General features: G+C 36.6%; 1 protein-coding gene across 3 annotated transcripts in view; it reads right to left on the bottom strand.

Moving 5' to 3' along the window:
• Positions 1 to 21857, bottom strand: part of LOC143247192 (glutamate receptor-interacting protein 1-like) — a 70153-nt gene that overhangs the window by 25629 nt on the left and 22667 nt on the right. For 2 of the 3 annotated variants that reach the window (XM_076494852.1, XM_076494851.1), the window contains exons 2-4: positions 15536 to 15619; positions 13655 to 13726; positions 5785 to 5848 (exon numbers count right to left, since the gene is read on the bottom strand). In XM_076494852.1, the coding sequence (XP_076350967.1) occupies positions 5785 to 5848; positions 13655 to 13726; positions 15536 to 15619 (220 nt within the window). The remainder of the gene's footprint in view (positions 1 to 5784; positions 5849 to 13654; positions 13727 to 15535; positions 15620 to 21857) is intronic. The other variant, XM_076494853.1, reaches the window with a different exon arrangement.

Genomic DNA, 21857 nt, shown 5'->3' with positions numbered 1-21857 from the left:
GCTACTACAAGACATACAGTCACGTGAAAAAGTTAGGGCACCTATGAAAGCCTGTGTATTTTTGTAACATTTTTGGATATATAGATATTTAATCTCAATTTTAATAATACTGAGGGATTATAGGAATATAACTAAACAACTAAAACTAAAGAAAAGACATTTCAAGATCTTCTGTAAATGTACTTCTACAAAAATGCATATTCTAACTGAGGAAAAGTTAGGATATCCCCACATTTATTCCCACTTAAAATGGCTCAACTCACACACAGGTATGTCACACCAGGTGCACATGATTAGAAGATCGTTACTTAGCATTTTGAATGAGGCTTGCCCTATTTAAACCTCAGACATTGAGTGTGCTCCTGACTGTTGAAGTGAGAGTGAGCACCATGGTGAGAGCAAAAGAGCTGTCTGAGGCCTTCAGAAAGAAAACTGTAGCAGCTTATGAGTCTGGTAAGGGATTTAAAAAGATTCCAAAAGATTTTGAAATCAGCCATTCCACTGTCTGGAAAATAGTCAACAAGTAGAGGGCTTTCAAAACAACTGCCAACATACCCAGGTCTGGTCGTCCAAGCAAGTTCACTCCGAGAGCAGACCACAAGATGCTAAAAGAGGTCTCCAAACACCTTAACATGTCATCACGGGGCCTACAGCAGGCTCTGGCTACTGTTGATGTGAAAGTGCATGCCTCTACAATCAGAAAGAGACTGCATAAGTTTAACTTGCATGGAAGGTGTGCAAGGAGGAAACCTTTGCTCTCTAAGATGAACATCAAGGCCAGACTGAAGTTTGCCAGGGAGAATGTAGACAAAGACCAGGACTTCTGGAATAATGTTCTTTGGACAGATGAGTCCAAAATTGAATTATTTGGACATCAGAACAGAGGACACGTTTGGCGCAAACCAAATACAGCATTCCAGAAAAAGAACCTCATATCAACTGTGACGCATGGAGATTGAAGTGTCATGGTTTGAGGCTGCTTTGCTGCAGCAGGACCTGGACAGCTCATAATCATAGAATTCACCATGAATTCTACTGTGTATCAGAGGGTGCTTGAGAATCATGTGAGACCATCTGTACGAAAATTAAAGCTGAAGCAGAACTGGACCCTGCAACACAACAATGACCTTTACATTCCAGTAAATCCACCAAGGACTGGCTGAAAACTAAGAAATGGAGAGTCCTGGAATGGCCGAGATCTTAATCCCATTGAGATGCTGTGGGGTGATTTGAAATGGGCTGTACATGCAAGAAACCCCTCAAATATCTCACAGCTGAAAGAATTCTGCATTGAGGAGTGGGGCAAACTTTCTTCAGACCGATGTCAGAGACTAGTAGATGGCTACAAAAAGCGCCTCACTGCAGTTATTTTAGCCAAAGGGGGTAACACTAGCTATTAGGGGGTAGGGTGTCCTAACTTTTTCCTCAGTTAGAATATGCATTTTTGTAGAAGTACATTTACAGAAGATCTTGAAAAGTCTTTTCTTCAGTTTTAATTGTTTAGTTATATTCCTATAATCTCTCAGTATTGTTAAAATTGAGATTAAATATCTATATATCCAAAAATGTTACAAAAATACACAGGCTTTCATAGGGTATCCTAACTTTTTCACATGACTGTACATATATCACATGGTCACACACCATAATATGCAGTTAACCATGGGTTTAGAAATATTGGTGGAAGTGGGACCCAAACTCTATTAGGGGTATACCGTCTATCAGATTTACATTCAGTTTCGCAGGCATCATATTCTTAGAAGAAAATATTAGGTTGAGGAATAATTCGTGAGCGTTTTTAAATAATTTCATTCAAGCATTACATGCAAGACTATACTTCAATACTTCAATGCATGAACACATTACACCCAAAACATTTATTATGATACTTTATTTCATGTAATACCTTGATATATAGTATGCATTGTTTTAAACGAAATTGCAAGAAATTAAATGCGAAAAGCAGATGGTGTCGAAAATGTTCGATTTTGTCCACTTGACATTCCATTAAATGAGCTAAAAATGAAAGCAAAAATTAAAGACATATGAAAATCAAACACACCATCTATTAGAGCAAAAAATTATCTACCAAATGACATGAAATATTTTGCGAAAGCAGTTCATTTATGAATATATTTTTTAACTTGAAAAAACGCTCACGAATTATTCCTCAACCCAATAAAAGAAGCTGTAGATTTTCTAGCTCACAACGTCTCACATCTTTACTACCTTTTGCTGTCTTCAGCCATATGTAAGACAGTGTGTACTGAAAATAAATGAATAAAATGAATAATACAACATCAGTAAAAAGAAAAAGGGTAGAATTGGATTACATCAATAGGGGAGACAATAAATTGTTCTTGAAGTTGGCATTCCAGTTCCCCTAATGATGTTTGGACATAAACACCGAGATGATAAACTGTCACTATAATATGCTTAAATTTTCAATATAACTCCCATTCATGCAACTGACAAGACCTTAAGGTCCTATAATAATTACATAGCAGTAGGTATTGTATTGGAGAAGTGATACATCGGCATTAATACACTTGCACGAGATGCAGTCCAAATAAGTAATTCTAATAATTTCCCTTACAAAAATTAGAAATTATTTTTCGTTTTAATTATGATTTCGTTTACACTGGCATTTTTACGTTTACATTACATTCTGTATAATTATTACAAAATATTTAATCAGAGTTATCTTGTTAAATCCACTGAAAATCAATTTCTTCACTAATTCATTAATATTGAAACCAAAAAGTGTTCATTGTTATAAGTTCTACAGTACTCGAGCAGCTGTGAATGTGTGCTGCTATGTATAGCATTATTTGGTACAGGAATGTTTACCACAGTCCAGCATGAGCGAGGGGTTAAAGCGCTCGACTCGTAATCTGAGGGTCGTGGGTCCGAATCCCCGTCATACCAAACAACGTGGGGGTGTTATAATGTCACAGTCAATAACACTTTTAGTTGTTAAAAGAGTTGGCGAAGTGTGGTGATGACTAGCTGCCTTTCCTCTAGTTTTACATTGCTAAATTGGGGCCGGCTAGCGTATGTAGCCCACGTGTAGCTTTGGGCGAACATTGAAAACAAACAAACAAACTGTTTACTGAAGAAAGTTCACAAATTTTAAATGTAAAATCATTTCTTTTCAGATCGATTACAAGCAGCTTCTATAAAGACATCGGATTATCCAGCTTTGTATCCTAGCGACCAGTGTCAGCCTTTGATGCCGGACATATATACAGAATAAGACTGGTCAAGAACCGACAGAAGCTGTTAAAACACACACAAGAGCAACTTCCAATATTCGTATTTAAACCTTTTGGCTACCAGACCAGTATGATTTGTAATTCAAATCGGAATTCCATTTTTGTTTTTCCTACATTTAAGGTCACGTAACGCGTAATAAAAATAGTTTTATTAGTCAATACAGCAGAAAACAAGTCAACATTTTTCCTCGTCACCCCAAAGTTCCAGCACACGACTCTTTCTACACTTACTGTAAATTTCAGTAAACATCTCTCAACCGGCTGTGTAAAAGGAGAAAACATTCCACACAGCAATAACTCTTAGTTGTTATTATCTAAGATAAGATTTGACCAGCTAACGACACGACACTGGCTGTGGTATGCGTTTCTAAATTAACGACCTCCCCAACAAAAACTGTTTTAGATGGTGAGACAAAATGAAGAGATTACAAAGATAACGGACAAGATAGATTACAAGCATACTAGGACTATATTTATAACAACGTCACAGTATAGAACATTCATCTGACTTTTCTCACATTTCAAAAACTAAACCTCGCCTCAACTATCCTTGAAATACTTACAGACGCGACAGCTAAGATTGCGTCATTTTGAAATGTCTAATTAAGTCACAGTGTTCAGACATATATAGCTCCAGTATCTTAATGTACAACCGTATATCAAAGTGTTTTCTTACTTACACTATTTTTATTTTTATATATGGGCGCTTTTCTCGCTTATGTGGAATTTTAGTTTGAAATATATTAGGACATATTTGAATGTTGGACTTCTTTTTTAGTTAGTGCTCGACCTTTCATCCGTGGGGGCGTTATAATGTTACAGTGAATCCCATTATTCGTTAGTAAAAAAGTAGCTCAAGAGCTGGCGTTTATATTAAAGTTCTTACTCAAAATATTAAAAGAAACAGACCAAATTCTAATAAAATTCGACATGACTTAACTCCATTTATGTATATATCTTTACCTACATATGCAATAAGTTACACTATATGCACATAACATTAAGAATACTTATAATTAACATTGGCATTACATAGTTAAGAATAGCAGTATAGAAACATCTCTCCGTGATGACAAGAAAACCCACTTGTAGAGAAAAATATATATGTAAAAACGGTTGGTATGGGTTGAGAAAATTCTATGTAGAGGAGAAAACAACGTTTCGACCTTCTTTGGTCATCGTCAGGTTCACGAAGAAGGTCGAAACGTTATTCGCTCCTCTACATAGAATTTTCTCAACCCATACCAGCTGTTTTTACATATATAGAAACATCTATGTTAACGCCCTCTGTTACTATAACAATCGCCGCTATTAGTTTAATCGTGAAAACTTAAATAAATAAATCAGAAAATTTTAGTACGACAAATGAACACTTATATACACAAGAACACTGGCACAGATAATCGAATAAACCCTTCTGTTTATTCTCACGAGTTTCGCTCAGAGCTACACAAGGGTTATCCTCGCTAGCTGTCCCTAAGTTTGAAATGAATGACTCATGGAAGGCAACGAGTCAACACCACCCACTGCCAACTCTTGGAGTGTGTGTGTTTTCGTATAGCAAAGCCACATCGGGCTATCTGCTGAGCCCATCGAGAGGAATCGAACGCGTGATTTTAGCTTTGTAAATTCGTAGACTTACAGCCGTACTAGCGGGGGGGGGCAACTCTTGGAATACTCTTTACGAACTGAACGTTGTATTGACTATCACGTCCCCACGGCTGGAAAAGTGAACATTTTTGGCGACGTGTTGCGATCCCGCTATCCTCAGATTTAAAGTCCTAGCAACCATACCATGCTAAACTTTCTCACACACGCCAAAATATTTACCAACATAAGTATCAACACTATATAACAGTTTTTAATTTTACTTCATTAAATGAGAATGAGCTCACTTTGTCACAACGAACTATACTTTTCCCTAATGAGCAGTGTTGGTAACCCTTGTTGTAAGCTGAAATTGAACTTTTTCTATATTAAGTGTATACAATTCTTAGTTTCCTTTTCTTTCTTTGATTCATAGTGTTATAACACACATTATTATGCATATGTTGAGAACATTAAATGAAAAGAAAAAAGATCCTAACCACGTCGTTATATTCCATGTACCCCCGTCCGGTCATGCTCTGCCTGTCGACCGTATCACTTGACAACAGCCCTAGAGCACAGTTCCGTTAAGTTAGGCTTCGACTGTAAGGCTGTTATGTTTAAAGCACGACTCCCTCCTGTCTGCTACTTTTTAACCTATCTGATGTGAAAAATGACAGTTTTCCAGGGCCAATTTCCATAGTTCAATCTCACATAAATACATAGAAGTCGATGCAGCTGGCGAACTTATAAGTGTACTCTTGTGCGGAACAAATTTAATATCCATCCCACCTTCCACCTGCTTAACGTTATGCGGTGTTTGTCTGCACTTTTTTCTGTTACATTCTGTTTGTGTTTTTTTTATTTCTTTGGATTACTTCCTTCTTTTTCTTTGTTTATATACATAACTTCGGTCTCTTACCTCTGGGCAACACTTCCAGGTCTAATATTACTTATCTTCGGTCGGGAGTCCTTGTCGATTCCACCTGTAAAAGAACCAACACACAATTGTTTTGATTTTAAAATTTACCTTACTACTTCTTTTTTTTACAAGACGCCACCTACAATACAAACGTCAAATGGACCTAAAAGTTTTCTTTGTGCTCGAACTAATATTTGTTATTAAATATTTAGTCCTATTCAGCCTTATTTCACGTATGCTGACAAATTTACGATCTAAGACTTAATGAAAAATAGTTTAATTCTCAAAGCTAGTGAAAAACCTAAACCGCGGGAAATCGAGCCTCGGATTTAAGCGTTGTATGTTCGCGCTCTTGGTCTAGTGGAGTACAGTTTTTATTAATCTTTCCTTAGTAGGTAGTAGGAAAAATTCTACTGCCAAATATAAAAGCTTTCCCAATTTTTTTATTAAAAGCTTAGTGTTTGAACAGAATATCAGCTTTCACCATTATATCCTTCCTTTAGTTAAGGGCCCTGGCATGGGCAGGTGATTAAGGCGCTCGACTCATAATCCCTGTCACACCAAAAATGCTCCCTATTTCAGCAGTGGGGGCATTATAATGTGGTGGTCAATCACACTATTCATTGGTAAAAGAGTAGCCCAAGAGTTGGCGGTGAGTGGTGAAGACTAGCTGCCTTCCCTCTGGTTTAATTAAATCAGGGATGGCTAGTGCAGATAGTCCTCGTGTATCTTAGCGCGAAATTCAAAAACAAACAAACAATCCTTTAATTAACTTTACAACACTATTTTACGACAGAGTAGCATCTTACGACTGGAAATTCTGGTTTCATTTGTTCTTCCAACGAAATGTTTTATTTTCCATGTAAAGTTAAGACAGTTTAGCCTGCTATGTGACCATTAGCTGATCAAATTCGGTAACCAATCCTACATAGCTATTTAATTTCTTTCCTAATACTTATTATTTTTACTTTTTTTATAAGATGGGTTAGTAGTTTTTAGTGTGTATTCTAAGGCTTTATAAATTTGACATATGATAATAAAATATGTTGTCAAATATTACGAAAACTGTTTTACTCTATGAAATGATAATAAAATTATAGTTACTGCTAGAACAAGGTTGGTGTTAGGCCTAATGAGAAAAGACACCGATGAATAAAAATAAGAAATTCTAGTTTTGGTTGTTTGTTTATTTTCGATTTTGGACACTCTGTATAGCTGAAAGCGGCATATACACCGCAGATAAATTGACTGTACCAGGTAGCTCTTCATATTTATATCTCGTAATAACATGTAGAGAAGAAAATTCAGATGACTTTTATATTGCCTTAATACGGAGGCAGGGAAGGGGGCTGTGTCATTCCTACATAGGGGGCGCTGATACACTCTCCGATATTTGTGTATGAAATCTATTATAATAATACTCAGTTTCTGTCTGTCCTAAGTATGCGCGCGCTCCTTACTATTTAAATACGTTTGCGTGCGCACCTCGTTTCACCATATGAAAAAACAAAAGGTTTATATAAATATACTTTAGCAGAAAGTTTGTACAACAACGGATTAAATGCTTACCAACGTTTTAAAAAAAGACTAACGTTAATTCATATGGTAACATTCTAAGTGTATTTACCAATAAATAACAGTAAATAACGTACACAAGTAACAGAATTAATTGATCTCTTTACGGAATAAAGGTCACACTTTTAATAAAGGCTTAGTTACTGTAAGACAAGTGGACTTAATATATCTGTGTATGCAAACAGAATTACCTAATATTATTCCAGAAATTCAAAGAAGTCGTTTGTTTTTTACGAATTTAGCTCAAAGTTACACGAGGGCTATCTGCGCTATCTATCCCTAACTTAGCAGTGTAAGACTAGAGGGAAGGCAAATAGTCATCAACACCCACCGCCAACTCTTGGTCTACTCTTTTACCAACGAATAGTGGATTGACCGTCATGGGGCGTTATAACGTGACTGTTAATCCCATTATTCGTTGGTAAAAGAGTAGTCCAAAAAGTAGTGGTGGGTGATGATGACTAGCTGCTTTCCTTCTAGTCTTTCACCCCGAAATTAGGGAAGATTAGTGAAGATAACCCTCGTGTAGCTTTGCGCGAAATTCAAAACACATTTGGGTGACTAATTCCAGATAGAGATTCAATGTCCAAGTACAAAGACTTCTAATGTGCATCTAAATATATGGTTATTATCGAGATACGACTTCACTGTTCAGTAGTTTACAAACTGACATTATTTCACATTAATATAACAGTGGATACAACTGATTCATTTGACCAGTTCAGCGCTCAACAAAAAATAAAGAATTTGGGACGAGTATGTAAAAATAACAATGATCGTGCAACTGTGAACATTCTTCGACATTTCTTTTAGACGTTCAGTAATCTCCGTGCATCTAGAAAAATTAGTTGCACCTATAACTAGCATTCCAACAGCTGTCACTTTACTTGAAACTTTATCTCACGACAGATATCTCCCACCACGAGTCCCACGTCTGTAAAACGTGAAAAATGTTTGCAAAAAAACAAAACGGTTCTATGATTCATGTTGAGCATATGTGTTGTAGATACGTAGGACGAGACACTCGTTAACAACCTATTACTAAAAGGTACAAGAAATTCACTTGTTTTTGTTTGTCAGTTTTATTTTTCTAAATGAATGAAATATTAGTATGTTTGGAATTAAGCACAAAGCTACACAAAGGGCTACTCTGCTCACCACGGGTATCGAAACCCGGTTTTTACGGTTGTAAGTCCGCAGGCATACCGCTATGCCGCTAGAGAGCATTAAATGTTTGTAAAAAGCACTCAAGTTTGCGAAAATCAAATAAATCTCAAATATCGGATCGAAATGTCGTTGCGGTTTGTTTGTTGTCAATCGCATAGGTAAACAATGCGTATCGAGGATCAAATTTTAACGTTACAAATCCTAATGCTAATTCAATAAGATCGTTCGTAAAGTGAAAATTATTAGGAAAACACACAAGCGATACAAATAAAGACGTCACAAAGAACGAGTAATTATAGATATATAGCAAATGTGTTCATCGTACGAAACGTCATCAGAACAGTACCAAAGAAAACCGAGAAGAACTATACAAGTCGTCTATAATCTTTCATCCGATAAACCAAATATGTTATTTAAAGAAGAAATCTTTTAGGCTTGCTTGTTTTCCTACACGAAGGCTATCTGAACTAGTCGACTCTAATCTAGCAGTGGTATTCTAGAAGAAAGATGGCTAGTCAACACTACCCGCCGCCAACTCTTGGGCTGTTCTTTAACCAACGAATAGTGGGATTGAATGACACTTTATAACGCTTCCATGGCGGAAAGGGTGGACATGTTCAATAACGGAGATTTAAACATGCACATTACAAATTAAACGCCCCCGGACTTCCAGGCCAAGAATCAACCAGAAAAGAAAACACAAGAAATACAAGAATTAAAACCTGAATAATATTCGTTCTTAAGGTGAAAATTTTGTTCGTTTAAGATTCAAGTCCGCAGACATATTGCTGTGCTACTGAGGGTCAAGATGAAAACAGGTTATAAGTTACGACCATGAGGCAGCATTGACGTATGACTGACAACTGGCTTTAAAAACCTTGTAAATCTAAGAACTTCCTCTGTTCCAACAGATTCAATAAATGTGTCACATGCTGTTTTTTCGTTTCCATGAAATGAGCAACAATCGCACTAAAACGAGCGAGTCAATGGTTTAAGTGTTCTTGGGCCACTCGTAGCCTTGTGGTTAGCGTGTCTGACTGTGAATCCAAAAGTTTGATATTATCTCTCTGTTGAAAGAAAAATGGCCTCTTGCACTATGAAGCCGTGGGTGCGTTAAAAGAGTGACAGTCAAATCTCGCTATTAAATTACAGTACTGCAAGATTTACATAACATTACTCTCAACGAAAACATGTATTAATGTCTTAGCTTTAACACAAATATTTACATAACATTAATACCATCGGATATCTGCACTAATGTCTGAGCTTTAACACAAATAATAAGACATTTTATCAATAAACAAGACGTTTCGCATAACTCCTTCAAACGCTTAATCTGTTATCGTGTTAATCACTATTATATTACGTTTCTTTATTTGTTAATATGCACAAAGCTACACAAAGGGCTATCTGTGCTCTGCACATGATGGGAACCGAAACTTGATTTTTAATAGTGTCAGTCCACAAATATACCACTGTGCCACTTGGAGGCACATTATAAGAAAACAGAGCCCTCAGTGGCATGTCTTATAACGCTAAAAATCAGATGTCGATGATTCTGGTGGAAATCTATTTTTCTTTACCACAACAAACGAAGAGAACCAAGATTATTTTAAAATATATTCTGTCTAACAAAAAAAAAATTCTTACACATAACTGAAGTAAAAAAAAATGTCTTAAAGTACCTGTTTCATCAACAACAAAAAAGGCCTACTGCGATAACATACCTGTTAAAAATGAAAGTATACATGCTATAAAACACCTGTTAAAAATGAACGTATACATGCGATAAAACACCTGTTTAAAATGCACGTATACTTGTTATAAAACAATTGTCTATACTAAAATAAACATTCTACAAAACACATGTTTATAATGAAATTATACTTACTATAAAACACCTGTTTATAATGAAATTATACTTACTATAAAACACCTTTCATTATAAACAAATGAAAGTATACATGCTATAAAACACTTGTTTGTAATGAAATTATACTTACTATAAAACACCTGTTTATAATGAAAGTATACATGCTATAAAACACTTGTTTGTAATGAAAGTATACATTCTATAAAACATATGTTTCTAATGAGAGTATAGATGCTATAAAATACCTGTTTATAATGAAATTATACTTACTATAAAACACCTGTTTATAATGAAAGTATACATGCTATAAAACACTTGTTTGTAATGAAAGTATACATTCTATAAAACATATGTTTCTAATGAGAGTATAGATGCTATAAAATACCTGTTTATAATGAAATTATACTTGTTATAAAACATCTATTCATAATGAAAGTAACATGCTATAAAACACTTGTTTATAAAGAGAGCATACTTGTTATAAAACACCTGTTTATAATGAAATTACACATGTTATGAAACACCTGTTTATAATTAAAGTATACATGCTATAAAACACCTGTTTAAAATGAGAGTATACTTTTTAAGAAACACCTGTTCATAATGAAAATACACATGCTATAAAACACTTGCTTGTAATGGAAGTATATATGTGATAAAACATATGTTTCTGATGAGAATATAAACGCTATAAAACACTTGTTTATAATGGAAGTATACATGCTATAAAACACCTGTTTATAATGAAATTATTCTTGCTATAACACACCTGTATATAGTTAAACTATACTTTATAAAACACCTATTTATAATAAAGTAAACAATCCATAAGACACCTGTTTATAATGAAAGTACACTTGTAATAAAACACCTGTTTATAATGAAAGTATACTTGCTATAAAAACACCTGTTTTTAATGAAAGTACACTTATAAAACACCTGTTTATGATGAAAGTAGACTTGTAATAAAACACCTTTTAATAATAAAAGTATACATGCTATAAAACACCTGTTTATAATGAAAGTACACTTGTAATAAAACACTTGTTTATAATGAAAGTAGACTTGTAATAAAACACCTTTTTATAATGAAAGTATACTTGTTGTAAAACACTTGTTTATATTGAAACTATAATTGTTATAAATCATCTGTTTACAATAAAAGTACACTTGTAAAAAACACCTTTTTGTAATGAAAGTATACATGCTATAAAACACCTATTTATATTGAAAGTATACTTGTTATAAAACACCTGTTTATAATTGTTTGTTTGTTTGTTTTTCTTTTAGCAAAGCCACAAAGGCTATCTGCTCAGCCCACCGAGGGGGAGCGAACCCCCTGTTTATAATGAAAGTATACATGCTATAAAACACTTGCTGGTAATTAAAGTATACATGTTATAAAACACATGTTTATAATGAAAGTATACATGCTATAAAACACATGTTTATAATGAAAGTATACATGCTATAAAACACATGTTTATAATGAAAGTATACATGCTATAAAACACATGTTTATAATGAAAGTATACATGCTATAAAACACATGTTTATAATGAAAGTATACATGCTATAAAACACTTGCTGGTAATTAAAGTATACATGTTATAAAAAATATGTTTCTAATGAGAGTATAGATGCTATAAAACACTTTTTTATAATGAAAGTATATTTTCTATAAAACACCTGTTTATAATGAAAATACATTTGTAATAAAACACTTGTTTATAATGAAAGTAAACTTGCTATAAAACACCTATTTATAATTTAGGTGTACTTGCCATAACACACCTATATATAATTAAACTATACTTTATAAAACACCTATTTATAATAAAGTAAACATACTATAAAATACTTGTTTATAATCAAAATACAATTGCTATAAAACACCTATTTATAATGTAAGTATACTTGCTATAACATACCTGTATATAATTAAACTATACTTTATAAAACACCTATTTATAATAAAGTTAACATAATATAAAATACTTGTTTATTATCAAAGTAAACTTGCTATAAAACATCTATTTATAATAAAAGTACACTTGTAATAAAACATCTATTTATAATGAAAGTAAACATGCTATAGAACACTTGTTTATCATTAGAGTTTACTCATAATAAAACACCTGTTTATAACGCAAGTATACTTGCAATTTACCACCTTCCTGTCTCTGTTTTTCATCAACATTCTTGTCTCATATTAAATGAATATATTGTCATCACCTTCCTAATTCTGCCATGAGAGTGGTATTGTTTTATCATCACAGTTTTGTTTCTCGTCAGCGTAACATCTTTCCAGTCCTTATTGATCCGAAACTAACACATTAAACTAGTTTTCCATTAGTACGTCAGGGAAGCAACGAATAACGATATATAGACACAACTGAACGAGATATTAAATCAGAATTGCTAACAAAAAGGTTAGGAGAGTGGTTTAACTATTTCTTGTATCTGGTTTCATTCTGATTGCGTTGACACTGTTAATATTTTAATATATGAGAAAGACACACACAGAATGTGCATTTTTCATAGAATTGCTTTTCACCTCTGAAAGTTTAACAAAACTTGTCTAAACTTATATTTAATAAAAAGTTTATTTATATGAGAAGCCCCTCCCAGTGAGTCAGCGACAACTTTACGGGGAAAGGTTTGAGGTTCAATTTCCAGTGGTTAACAGATCACAGATAGTGCAGTGTACAGCTCTGCGCTAAATTATAATAAGCAAACCAGTTTCTGTCAGACAGTAGCGATAAATATTTTAACACAAAATATGTATAATTACGCAAAACGTATTTAATTTTGATGATTTATTTTGAATTTCGCGCAGAGCTACACGAGAGCTATCTGCGCTAGCCATCCCTAATTTAGCAGTGTAAGACTAGAGAGAAGGCAGCTTGTCATTACCACCCACCGGCAATTCTTGGGCTACTCTTTTACCAACGAATAGTAGGATTGACTGTCACATAATAACGCCCCACGGCTGAAAGGGCGAGTATATTTGGTGCGACGGGGATTCGAACTCGCGACCTTCAGATTACGAGTCGAGTGCCTTAACCTCCTGGCCGTGCCGGGGCTAATTTTGAGCGAAGTGCTTTTATTCGATATTTGATAGTAATATTTAAAACGTACGTAATACAGTTCATTAATGCAACTCAAAACTATTAATATACATATAAAGTCTACACTGTTTTGAAGCGCCCTCTATTAGTAGATGGTTGATAGCGTGCTTTTTACAGCACTTACCAGTAATAATTAGTCCTAGTGTCGCTTCTTCTTTCTTTAGTAACTCTATCTTCGACGTTCCCCTTTTTGATTCTGCAATTTAAAGTCACATTAAAACATTTCTTTATTATAACGGTTTAGTTTAAACACTTTCTGTGTTTTCTGAGAGTTATGTCTAGTTTTACTATTCATTTGTTATCTCTGGTTTATGACATCATCACATACATTTTACGGTTTTACATACAAATTTTACAAATCAAGTATAAACAATTGCAACGCTAAGAATCGCTCAGTTTCACATATTAGTCTATTTCTAAATTTCACATCAGCTAAGTGAGAGACAATTCTAAACAGCGTTGCCACATGGTGAAATCTAGTGAAATTTCGTAGCTCCTGGTGGCAAAATGGATGAAATGCGACACCAGATGAAATCTGAGAAAATGATTAGCCTAATTACTGTAAATAAGTAACATATTTTTTGTTTTTCTTGCAGGCTAGACAGTTTCTTATCACGAACAACCACATGAAGTTTGAAAAGAATTAGAGGAAGAAAAGAATTCAGAACGTACTGACAATGAAGAAAGCAAGCAAAATATCGGTGCTAATAGGACTGACTTTTATTAGACCGTGTTTATAGTATTTTTTTATGCTTGGTGAACATTTGATAACTGTGTCGCGCGCGTTTTGGCATTTAACAAGCTGATAATCAAGAGAAATAATCTCCGAACTGTAATTAACTTACAAATATAATCCAATGAGATGGGTTTATCACGCCGCAAGGAATATGGAGTAAACACGAGGCCAAGGTGGTACAAGATGGGATAACTATTTAAGGAGATTAGTGTATGCTTAACACTTTGGTACATCCGGTTTACATTAAAGACGCTAACTAAACACTTAACACCTGCATTGACATATTAAAGTATGCACGAATAAAGATATATATTCTACGCTGGTTACAGAACAGAAAAACTTAATACTAATATCATCCCAGCATAATTAACTTTCTTTAGAAACTTATCGATCTTTAATCTCTGTATTCGGGGGAAATGAGTATCAGTGGATCTTTCATGACGTCAGACATGTTACTATCTTTATCGATAGGTGTCTGGGCCTGTTTTTATAGGGTACATTAACATTTTTAACGCCAGTTGTTAAACAAACACACATATGCTTACAATTTAATATTCTTAAATTAGTTATTAAATACAAAAAAGTTAAATATAAACTGTATTTTGTTTGTCTTTAATTTCGTGCAAAGCTACATGAGAGCTATCTACGCTAGCCGTCCCTAATTTAGCAGCTTAAGACCAGAGGGAAGGTAGCTAGCCATCACCACCCACCGCCAACTCTTAGGCTACTCTTTTACCAACGGATAGCGGGATTGACTGTAACATTATAACGCCCCAACGGCTGAAAGTGTGACCATGTTTGGTGCGACATGGATTTGAACCCGCGACCCTCAGATTACGAGTCGAGTGCCTTAACCACCTGGCCTTGCTGGGCCTAAACTGTATTTAAGTCTGTTTTCATCAGTTACTTTATTCATATTGGAGGTGGGAGTTGCGTTTAAAAGAATGAGTATTATTATTTATTAATGTATCAACATGGTTCAGGAAACATTAATTTGTGATACTCATTTCATCAGTGATCTGTGAAAAGAAAGAAAAAATTGAAAGCCTTTTTTTAACAAGGACCTGCTTATAAACATTTATAAGCACATTAACATTAAAGAAACGTTCACATTTAAACAGCAACGTAGTTACATCTTACTCTTTTAATAAAAACACACTTAAGTATTACCTATTACAATCAGTAGCCTACAATATGATTATTTGCAAATGAAATCGATTTAAAAAAATAACTTTTCAGCAATTGAGTAAAACAACTGATTATACTTACCACTAATAACACTTAGCCTTTTATTCAACTCCGTAGTCAAATTACGTGACGCCATCTGTTGTTGAGAATTGGTGCCATCTTCAGCTTAAACAAACAGAAGAACGAAAATTTAATTGTAAATAAAATTAGTAATTTAATAAAGATGAAAAAAAAATCCTTTCGAAAACTAAAGAGAAATTACAAAATATTTCAAAAATATAGATTATACCGAGCATAAAGATTTCCTTGGATTAAAAGTACTAAAATCAACGACATTTCGAAATCTAATATGTTTCATAAGAATCGAACCCAAAATGTAATCCAATATTATGGCTAAACCTATGGAAATAAACGTTCAAGATCCATGATTAGACTATTCATTTTATAATTGGAATCTATGTTTATGTTAACAATTCAAAAATTGGAATCTTTTTTTATGTTAATTATTCAAGAATTGAAACCTTTGTTTATGTTAATAATTTAAGAAGTGATTGATTGATTGATTGATTTAGTGTTTTATGGCACAAAGCAGCGAGGCTATCTGCGCCAGACATTCGGTAAAAATGTAAAAAAAAAATAAATAAATAAATAAATGTAGTAATAGACATAAATGGAACTGAAGGTAAAACAAAAAAGTATAAAACCAATGTTGACACCTAGTCTACAATGTTAAGATAAAAGGTAGAGTATAAGAAGTTGTAAGGTATTTACTCTAGCAAAAAGGTAATGATCATAACCCGCCAGGAAGATTAACAGGTAAGTTCAAGAACCACCGTCAATCACCTGAAGTTGGCCTTTCCAGTCCTGGTTCTGGGTTATGTGTCATAGCAGCTATTATCAAAATGTAAAAGAAAGTAAAAGTTTTAAAAGACACTCCGCAAAATCGTAATAATGAGTAGCCAAATGTCCAGTAAAAGGATAAAGTCAAGTAAATGGAGTAAAATTTGTAGAAGTAATTGAAGATAGAAGCAAAACGGCAATTAAGACAGAAAATGGCGTAAAAACCAATGTTGACATCCAGTCAACAAGGTTGTAAAGAACTACCTGTAGCAGAATGGTAATGATCGTAACCCGCCAGGAAGACTAACAGGTAAGTATAAAACCACCGTCAGTCACCTGAAGTTGGTCTTTCCAGTCCTGGTTCCGGGTTATGAGTCAATATGGCCAGTACTAAAAGTTAATTAGTAAAAGTGTGAAATGATATGCAGTAAAGTATAATAACAACTCGCCAGGATGACTAACGAGTAGTTCAAACGGATAGTTCAAACAGGAGCGTTAGTCACCTGAAGTTGGCCTTTCCAGTCCTGGTGTCGAGTTATTTAATGTTCTGGCCATTGTCCAATGTCAAATTGAAGGAGAAAGATTAAAACTGTAAAAAAGGAACCACAATTAAAAGGTGTAATGAATAAACATGCAACACTTAAATGAGATTAAAAGGTTAATGGCCATTAAAAATTAAAAACATTATCAAGGTGGACAGAGTCACCATCACCAATAACTCTGTCCAATGTTACAGATTGACCCTGGGAAAAAATATGTTTAAAATATTGCCGTCGTTGAGAATTGTAACGATGGCAAGAAAGTAAAATGTGGCTGATAGTGATTTGAGTGTTACACAAATTACACATTGGTGCATCAGTTCCAGATAAAAGAAAATGATGAGTTAAAAACTGTGACCAATGCGTAGCCTAGTGAGAACAACTTCCTCCTTCCGAACTTTACGGAAGCTAGATGGCCAAAGTTTGGTTTGGGTTTGATTTGAAAAAGTTTGTTGTCACGTTGCTCACTCCAAGTGGACTGCCAGCTGGCACGGAGCCGACCCTTGAAGATAACACCATAGTCCATGTACGGAATAGGCATAGGAGTGATGGTGCTGAAGCAGACATATTTAGCTGCCATGTCTGCAAGCTCGTTCCCGCGAATACCAACATGGCCTGGTATCCAGAAAAACTGGATTGAAGTAGCTGCTAATGAGAAACGGGCCAGTCGGTTACGAATATCAGCGAGAATAGGATGTGAGCCAACGTGTAGCGATTCCAAGGCAAGTATAGAACTAAGCGAATCAGTATAAATAGTGCAGTTGGAGTACTGCTCAGCTGCAATATGATCCAGGGCAAGAGATATGGCATACAGTTCAGCAGTGAACACAGAAGCTGTAGAAGGGATTCTGCGTGCAACTACTGATCCATAGCAAACCATAGCAGAGCCCACTGAATTACCTGATTTGGAACCATCTGTATAAATAGGAACTGAATGATTGTTTGAAAGATATTCATTGAATAAAAGACGGTACTTCCAATCTGGAGTATCTGCCTTTTTAGGTGACTGAAAGAAAGGTCACATTTGGGGGCTGTAATAAGCCATGGTGGGATGGGCCGACCTGTGGAACATGCAATGTTATCCAAGGACAGACCCAATTCATCCAATTGCTTCCGGATGCGAAGGCCAAACGGAGCAATGACAGATCGTCTGTTCTGAAAAAGTACTGCCCACCGAGGAAGGAAAACACATTTCCAGGTGGGATGCTTTGGTAAGGAATGAAGTTTCGAAGTATATTGTAAAGATAGTTGCAAACGGCGAAGGTGTAGAGAAGGTTCATGAGATTCAATGTATATACTTTGAACTGGAGAGGTACGGAAAGCCCCAGTGCAGAGTCGAAGTCCTTGGTGATGAACGGGGTCCAGCATCTTTAAGGCTGAGGGTCTGGCAGAGCCATAGACCATTGATCCATAATCGAGTTTCGATCTAATAAGAGCACGATATACCTTTAACATTGAACAGCGATCTGCCCCAACTGGTAGAAGAGAGAACACGGAGGATGTTCAGTGCTCTTGTGCATTTGACCCGAAGCTGCTTTAAGTGTGGTATAAAGGTCAGTTTACGATCAAAGATAAGCCCCAAGAACTTGGTCTCCGGGACAACTGGCAGCAAAACTCCACCGATATGAAGTTCAGGATCAGGGTGAATACCCCGTCGACGGCAAAAGTGCATGCACACAGTTTTGGAGAGAGAGAAATTAAAGCCGTTCGCCATAGTCCACTTCCGTACACAATTGAGGGCGGTTTGTAGTTGCCGCTCAATATATCTCATGTTTGACGACTGACATGAGATGTGAAAGTCATCGACATACAGCCCATTCGCAACAGTGAGAGGGAGTTGTTCAGTGATGGCATTTATCTTTATACTGAAGAGTGTAACACTCAATACACATCCTTGAGGGACTCCAAGTTCCTGTACAAAAGAACGGGAAAGTGTCGAACCCACACGAACCTGGAATCTCCTGTCCATTAAAAATTTTTTAATAAACATGGGTAGATGGCCACGTAACCCATATGTATGGAGGTCTCGCAAAACGCCATACCTCCATGTTGTGTCGTAAGCCTTCTCTATGTCAAAGAATATTGATACAAGATGTTGGCGGTTGAGAAAGGCTTCTCTGATAGATGTTTCAAGACGAATTAGGTGGTCTGTGGTGGAGTGCTGTCGACGGAACCCACACTGGGTGGGCGAGAGGAGGTTGTTTGATTCAAGGAACCAAACAAGACGAGCATTAACCATCCTTTCTAATGTCTTACAGAGACAGCTTGTCAAAGCAATTGGACGGTAGTTTGAAGGAATCTTGGGATCTTTCCCTGGCTTAGAGAAAGGTAAAATAATAGCCTGGCGCCAAGCATCAGGAAAAACATTCTTCTGCCAGATCCGGTTGAAAACAATCAGAAGGACATTAAGAGAAGCAGGAGATAAATGGTGCAGCATGTCATAATGAATATCATCAGGTCCAACAGACGTACTGGCAGACCGATGAAGGGCCATTTTTTAGTTCCACCAGGGTAAAAGGACGATTATAGTCAAAGAAACAGTTAGTTCGAAAGGAAAGAGGTGATCGCTCCGCCCGAGTCTTGATGGCCAGGAAGGTGGAGGAACAAGCAGAAGTGCTAGATACCCGGCAAAAGCTTTCACCTAGAGTGTTAGCGATGTTCCGAACATCAGTCACCTCCTGACCATCAGAGAGTAAGATCGAGAGGGGGGACAGAATTGTAGTGTCCATTAACCTTTCGAATCCTGTCCCATATGATCTTGGAACTGGTGGTAGAAGATATACTGGTTGTGAACTTAATCCAAGATTCCTTCTGGCTGTGACGTCTTACCCACCTAGCATGTGCACGGGCCCGTTGGAAAGCAACCCGGTTTGAAAGTGTGGGATATCTACGAAAAGTATCCCAGGCCCGCTTTTGAGCCTTCCGTGCTAAGTGGCAAGCAGGATTCCACCACGGACGAGGATATCGTGGAAAACGTGTCGAGGTTTTAGGAATACACTGAGCAGCTGCATGTGTAATACAGTCAGTTACCGCTGCTACACAGTAGTCTATTGATGGCTGATTTACGATGGCAGGATCAAGTTCTGCGAGAGCAGTGAAAGTGGACCAGTCTGCCTGATCCAGCTTCCACCGGGGCACGCGGGTAGGGTGGCATCGACCACGGCCAGTCTCTCTTATAAGGATTGGAAAATGATCACTGCCTAGTGGATTACTGTCAACCCTCCATGAAAAATGGGAAAATAATGAAGGGGAGCAAACTGAGAGATCAATAGCGGTAAAGGACTGACTAGGTGCATGAAAGTAAGTGGAAGAACCAGTATTGAAAGAGAAAGATTGTGATCAGAGAGCATCCGCTCTACAGATCGGCCCCTCCATCAATAATAGCACTTCCCAGAGGGATGATGTCCATTAAAATCCCTAGGATTAGAAACGGAGATGGCAATTGTTCAACGAGAGCATCCAGATCTGATTGATCATAAGTCTTTCCAGGGGACAGGTACAGAGAACAAACAGTGATGGTATGACCCAAGGAAATACGGATGGCTACAGCCTCCAAGGGTGTGTTGAGTGACAAAGACAGGGTGGGCACGTGTTGATCAACCAACAGTGCCACCCTCCATGTACTCGACCATCACACAACCTGTCATTTCTGTACAGAGAAAACTGCCGAATGGAGACAGTATCAGCAGTTTTGAGAAATGTTTCTTGTAAAGAAAGACAAACAGGATGGTAGGAAGCAATCAGCGTTTTGATATCATCCAGATTAGAACGTAAACCTCGACAGTTCCATTGTATCAAGGTGGCCATTTTAAGAATGGGTAGGTGAAGTGGCTGGAGAACCCTTCGGTTTACGACCACGTCTTTTCTTTACTGTCTTTAGTTGGAGGAGGTCTATCAACCTCCATGGATCCTGCTCTGTGTCGGGTGGGCAGGTTTTGTTGTTGGAAGGGGAATCTAGTGACTGAGGACGCGAACGAATAATTGTGTTGTCTCTTGTGGTGGGAGAAAAAGATGTATCAGAAGAAATGCCTGTATTTGAAACTGAAGGACGTGGATCTTGAGGTGTGTTGGAAGGTATGGGAGGGACAGAGATAGGTGTGGTAGTTGATTCATCAACCTTTTTTAACCACGGAGGTCAAAAGGCTTTTCATTTGTTTTGAAAACGATTCTTTTGGAGGCACAGAGATCTGTCTGCACTCCCACTGTAGTTGTGGAATGAAGTGCAGCAGCATATGTCCGAGATGGAGTTGTGGACAGCAATTTCCGAGCCTCAGGATAACTAATGTTATGTGTCGTTTTCAAACGCTGCACCTCTTTTTCCTCCAACCATTTTGGGCAAGAATGAAAGTATGAGGGGTGAGAACCATTGCAGTTTACGCAATGTGGGTTCATGTCACAGTCATAGGCATCGTGGTCCTTGCCTCCACAACGAGCACATGTCAGGGAACCACGACAAGATGTCTTTGAGTGGCCGAATCTCTGACATTGGAAACATCGAAGAGGGTTTGGTATGTATGACCGAACCCTGCAAATGAGATAACCTGCCTTGATAGTGGCAGGTGCACGTGGTGAAGTAAATGTTAAAACGAGGGTATTTGTTGGCAGTGTAATTCCATCTTTGCGAGTGGAGATGCGCCTCACTGCAGAAACTCCTTGAGTGGAGAGACCAGCGAGAATCTCTGACTCGGGAACGTTCTTCAAATCCCTTTCAACAATAACTCCTCGTGAAGAATTCAAGGCAGCATGGGGTGTAACCTCAATAGGTATATCCCCAATTGCCTTTGATTTCAACAGGAGTTCACTGTGTTGGGATGTGGATGTTTCAACTAATATGTCACCAGATCGAAGTTTCTTTACTGATTTTGGAGAGCCAGCAAGTCCCTCTAGTCCCTTTTGAATAAAAAAAGGGGACATTTGCCCTAAAGGTTTTTCCGAAAGAGAATGTAATATAAGAAAATGAGGTACATGTGTTACTGATGTTGAAGATTGCTGTTCTGAGTATTCAAGACGTGGTCGCTTACCCA

This window comes from Tachypleus tridentatus, chromosome 3, assembly GCF_004210375.1.
Source record: "Tachypleus tridentatus isolate NWPU-2018 chromosome 3, ASM421037v1, whole genome shotgun sequence".
Taxonomy (NCBI): domain Eukaryota; kingdom Metazoa; phylum Arthropoda; class Merostomata; order Xiphosura; family Limulidae; genus Tachypleus; species Tachypleus tridentatus.
The sequence above is the reverse complement of the archived record's forward strand: the minus strand, read 5'-3'. Positions and strand labels throughout refer to the sequence as shown.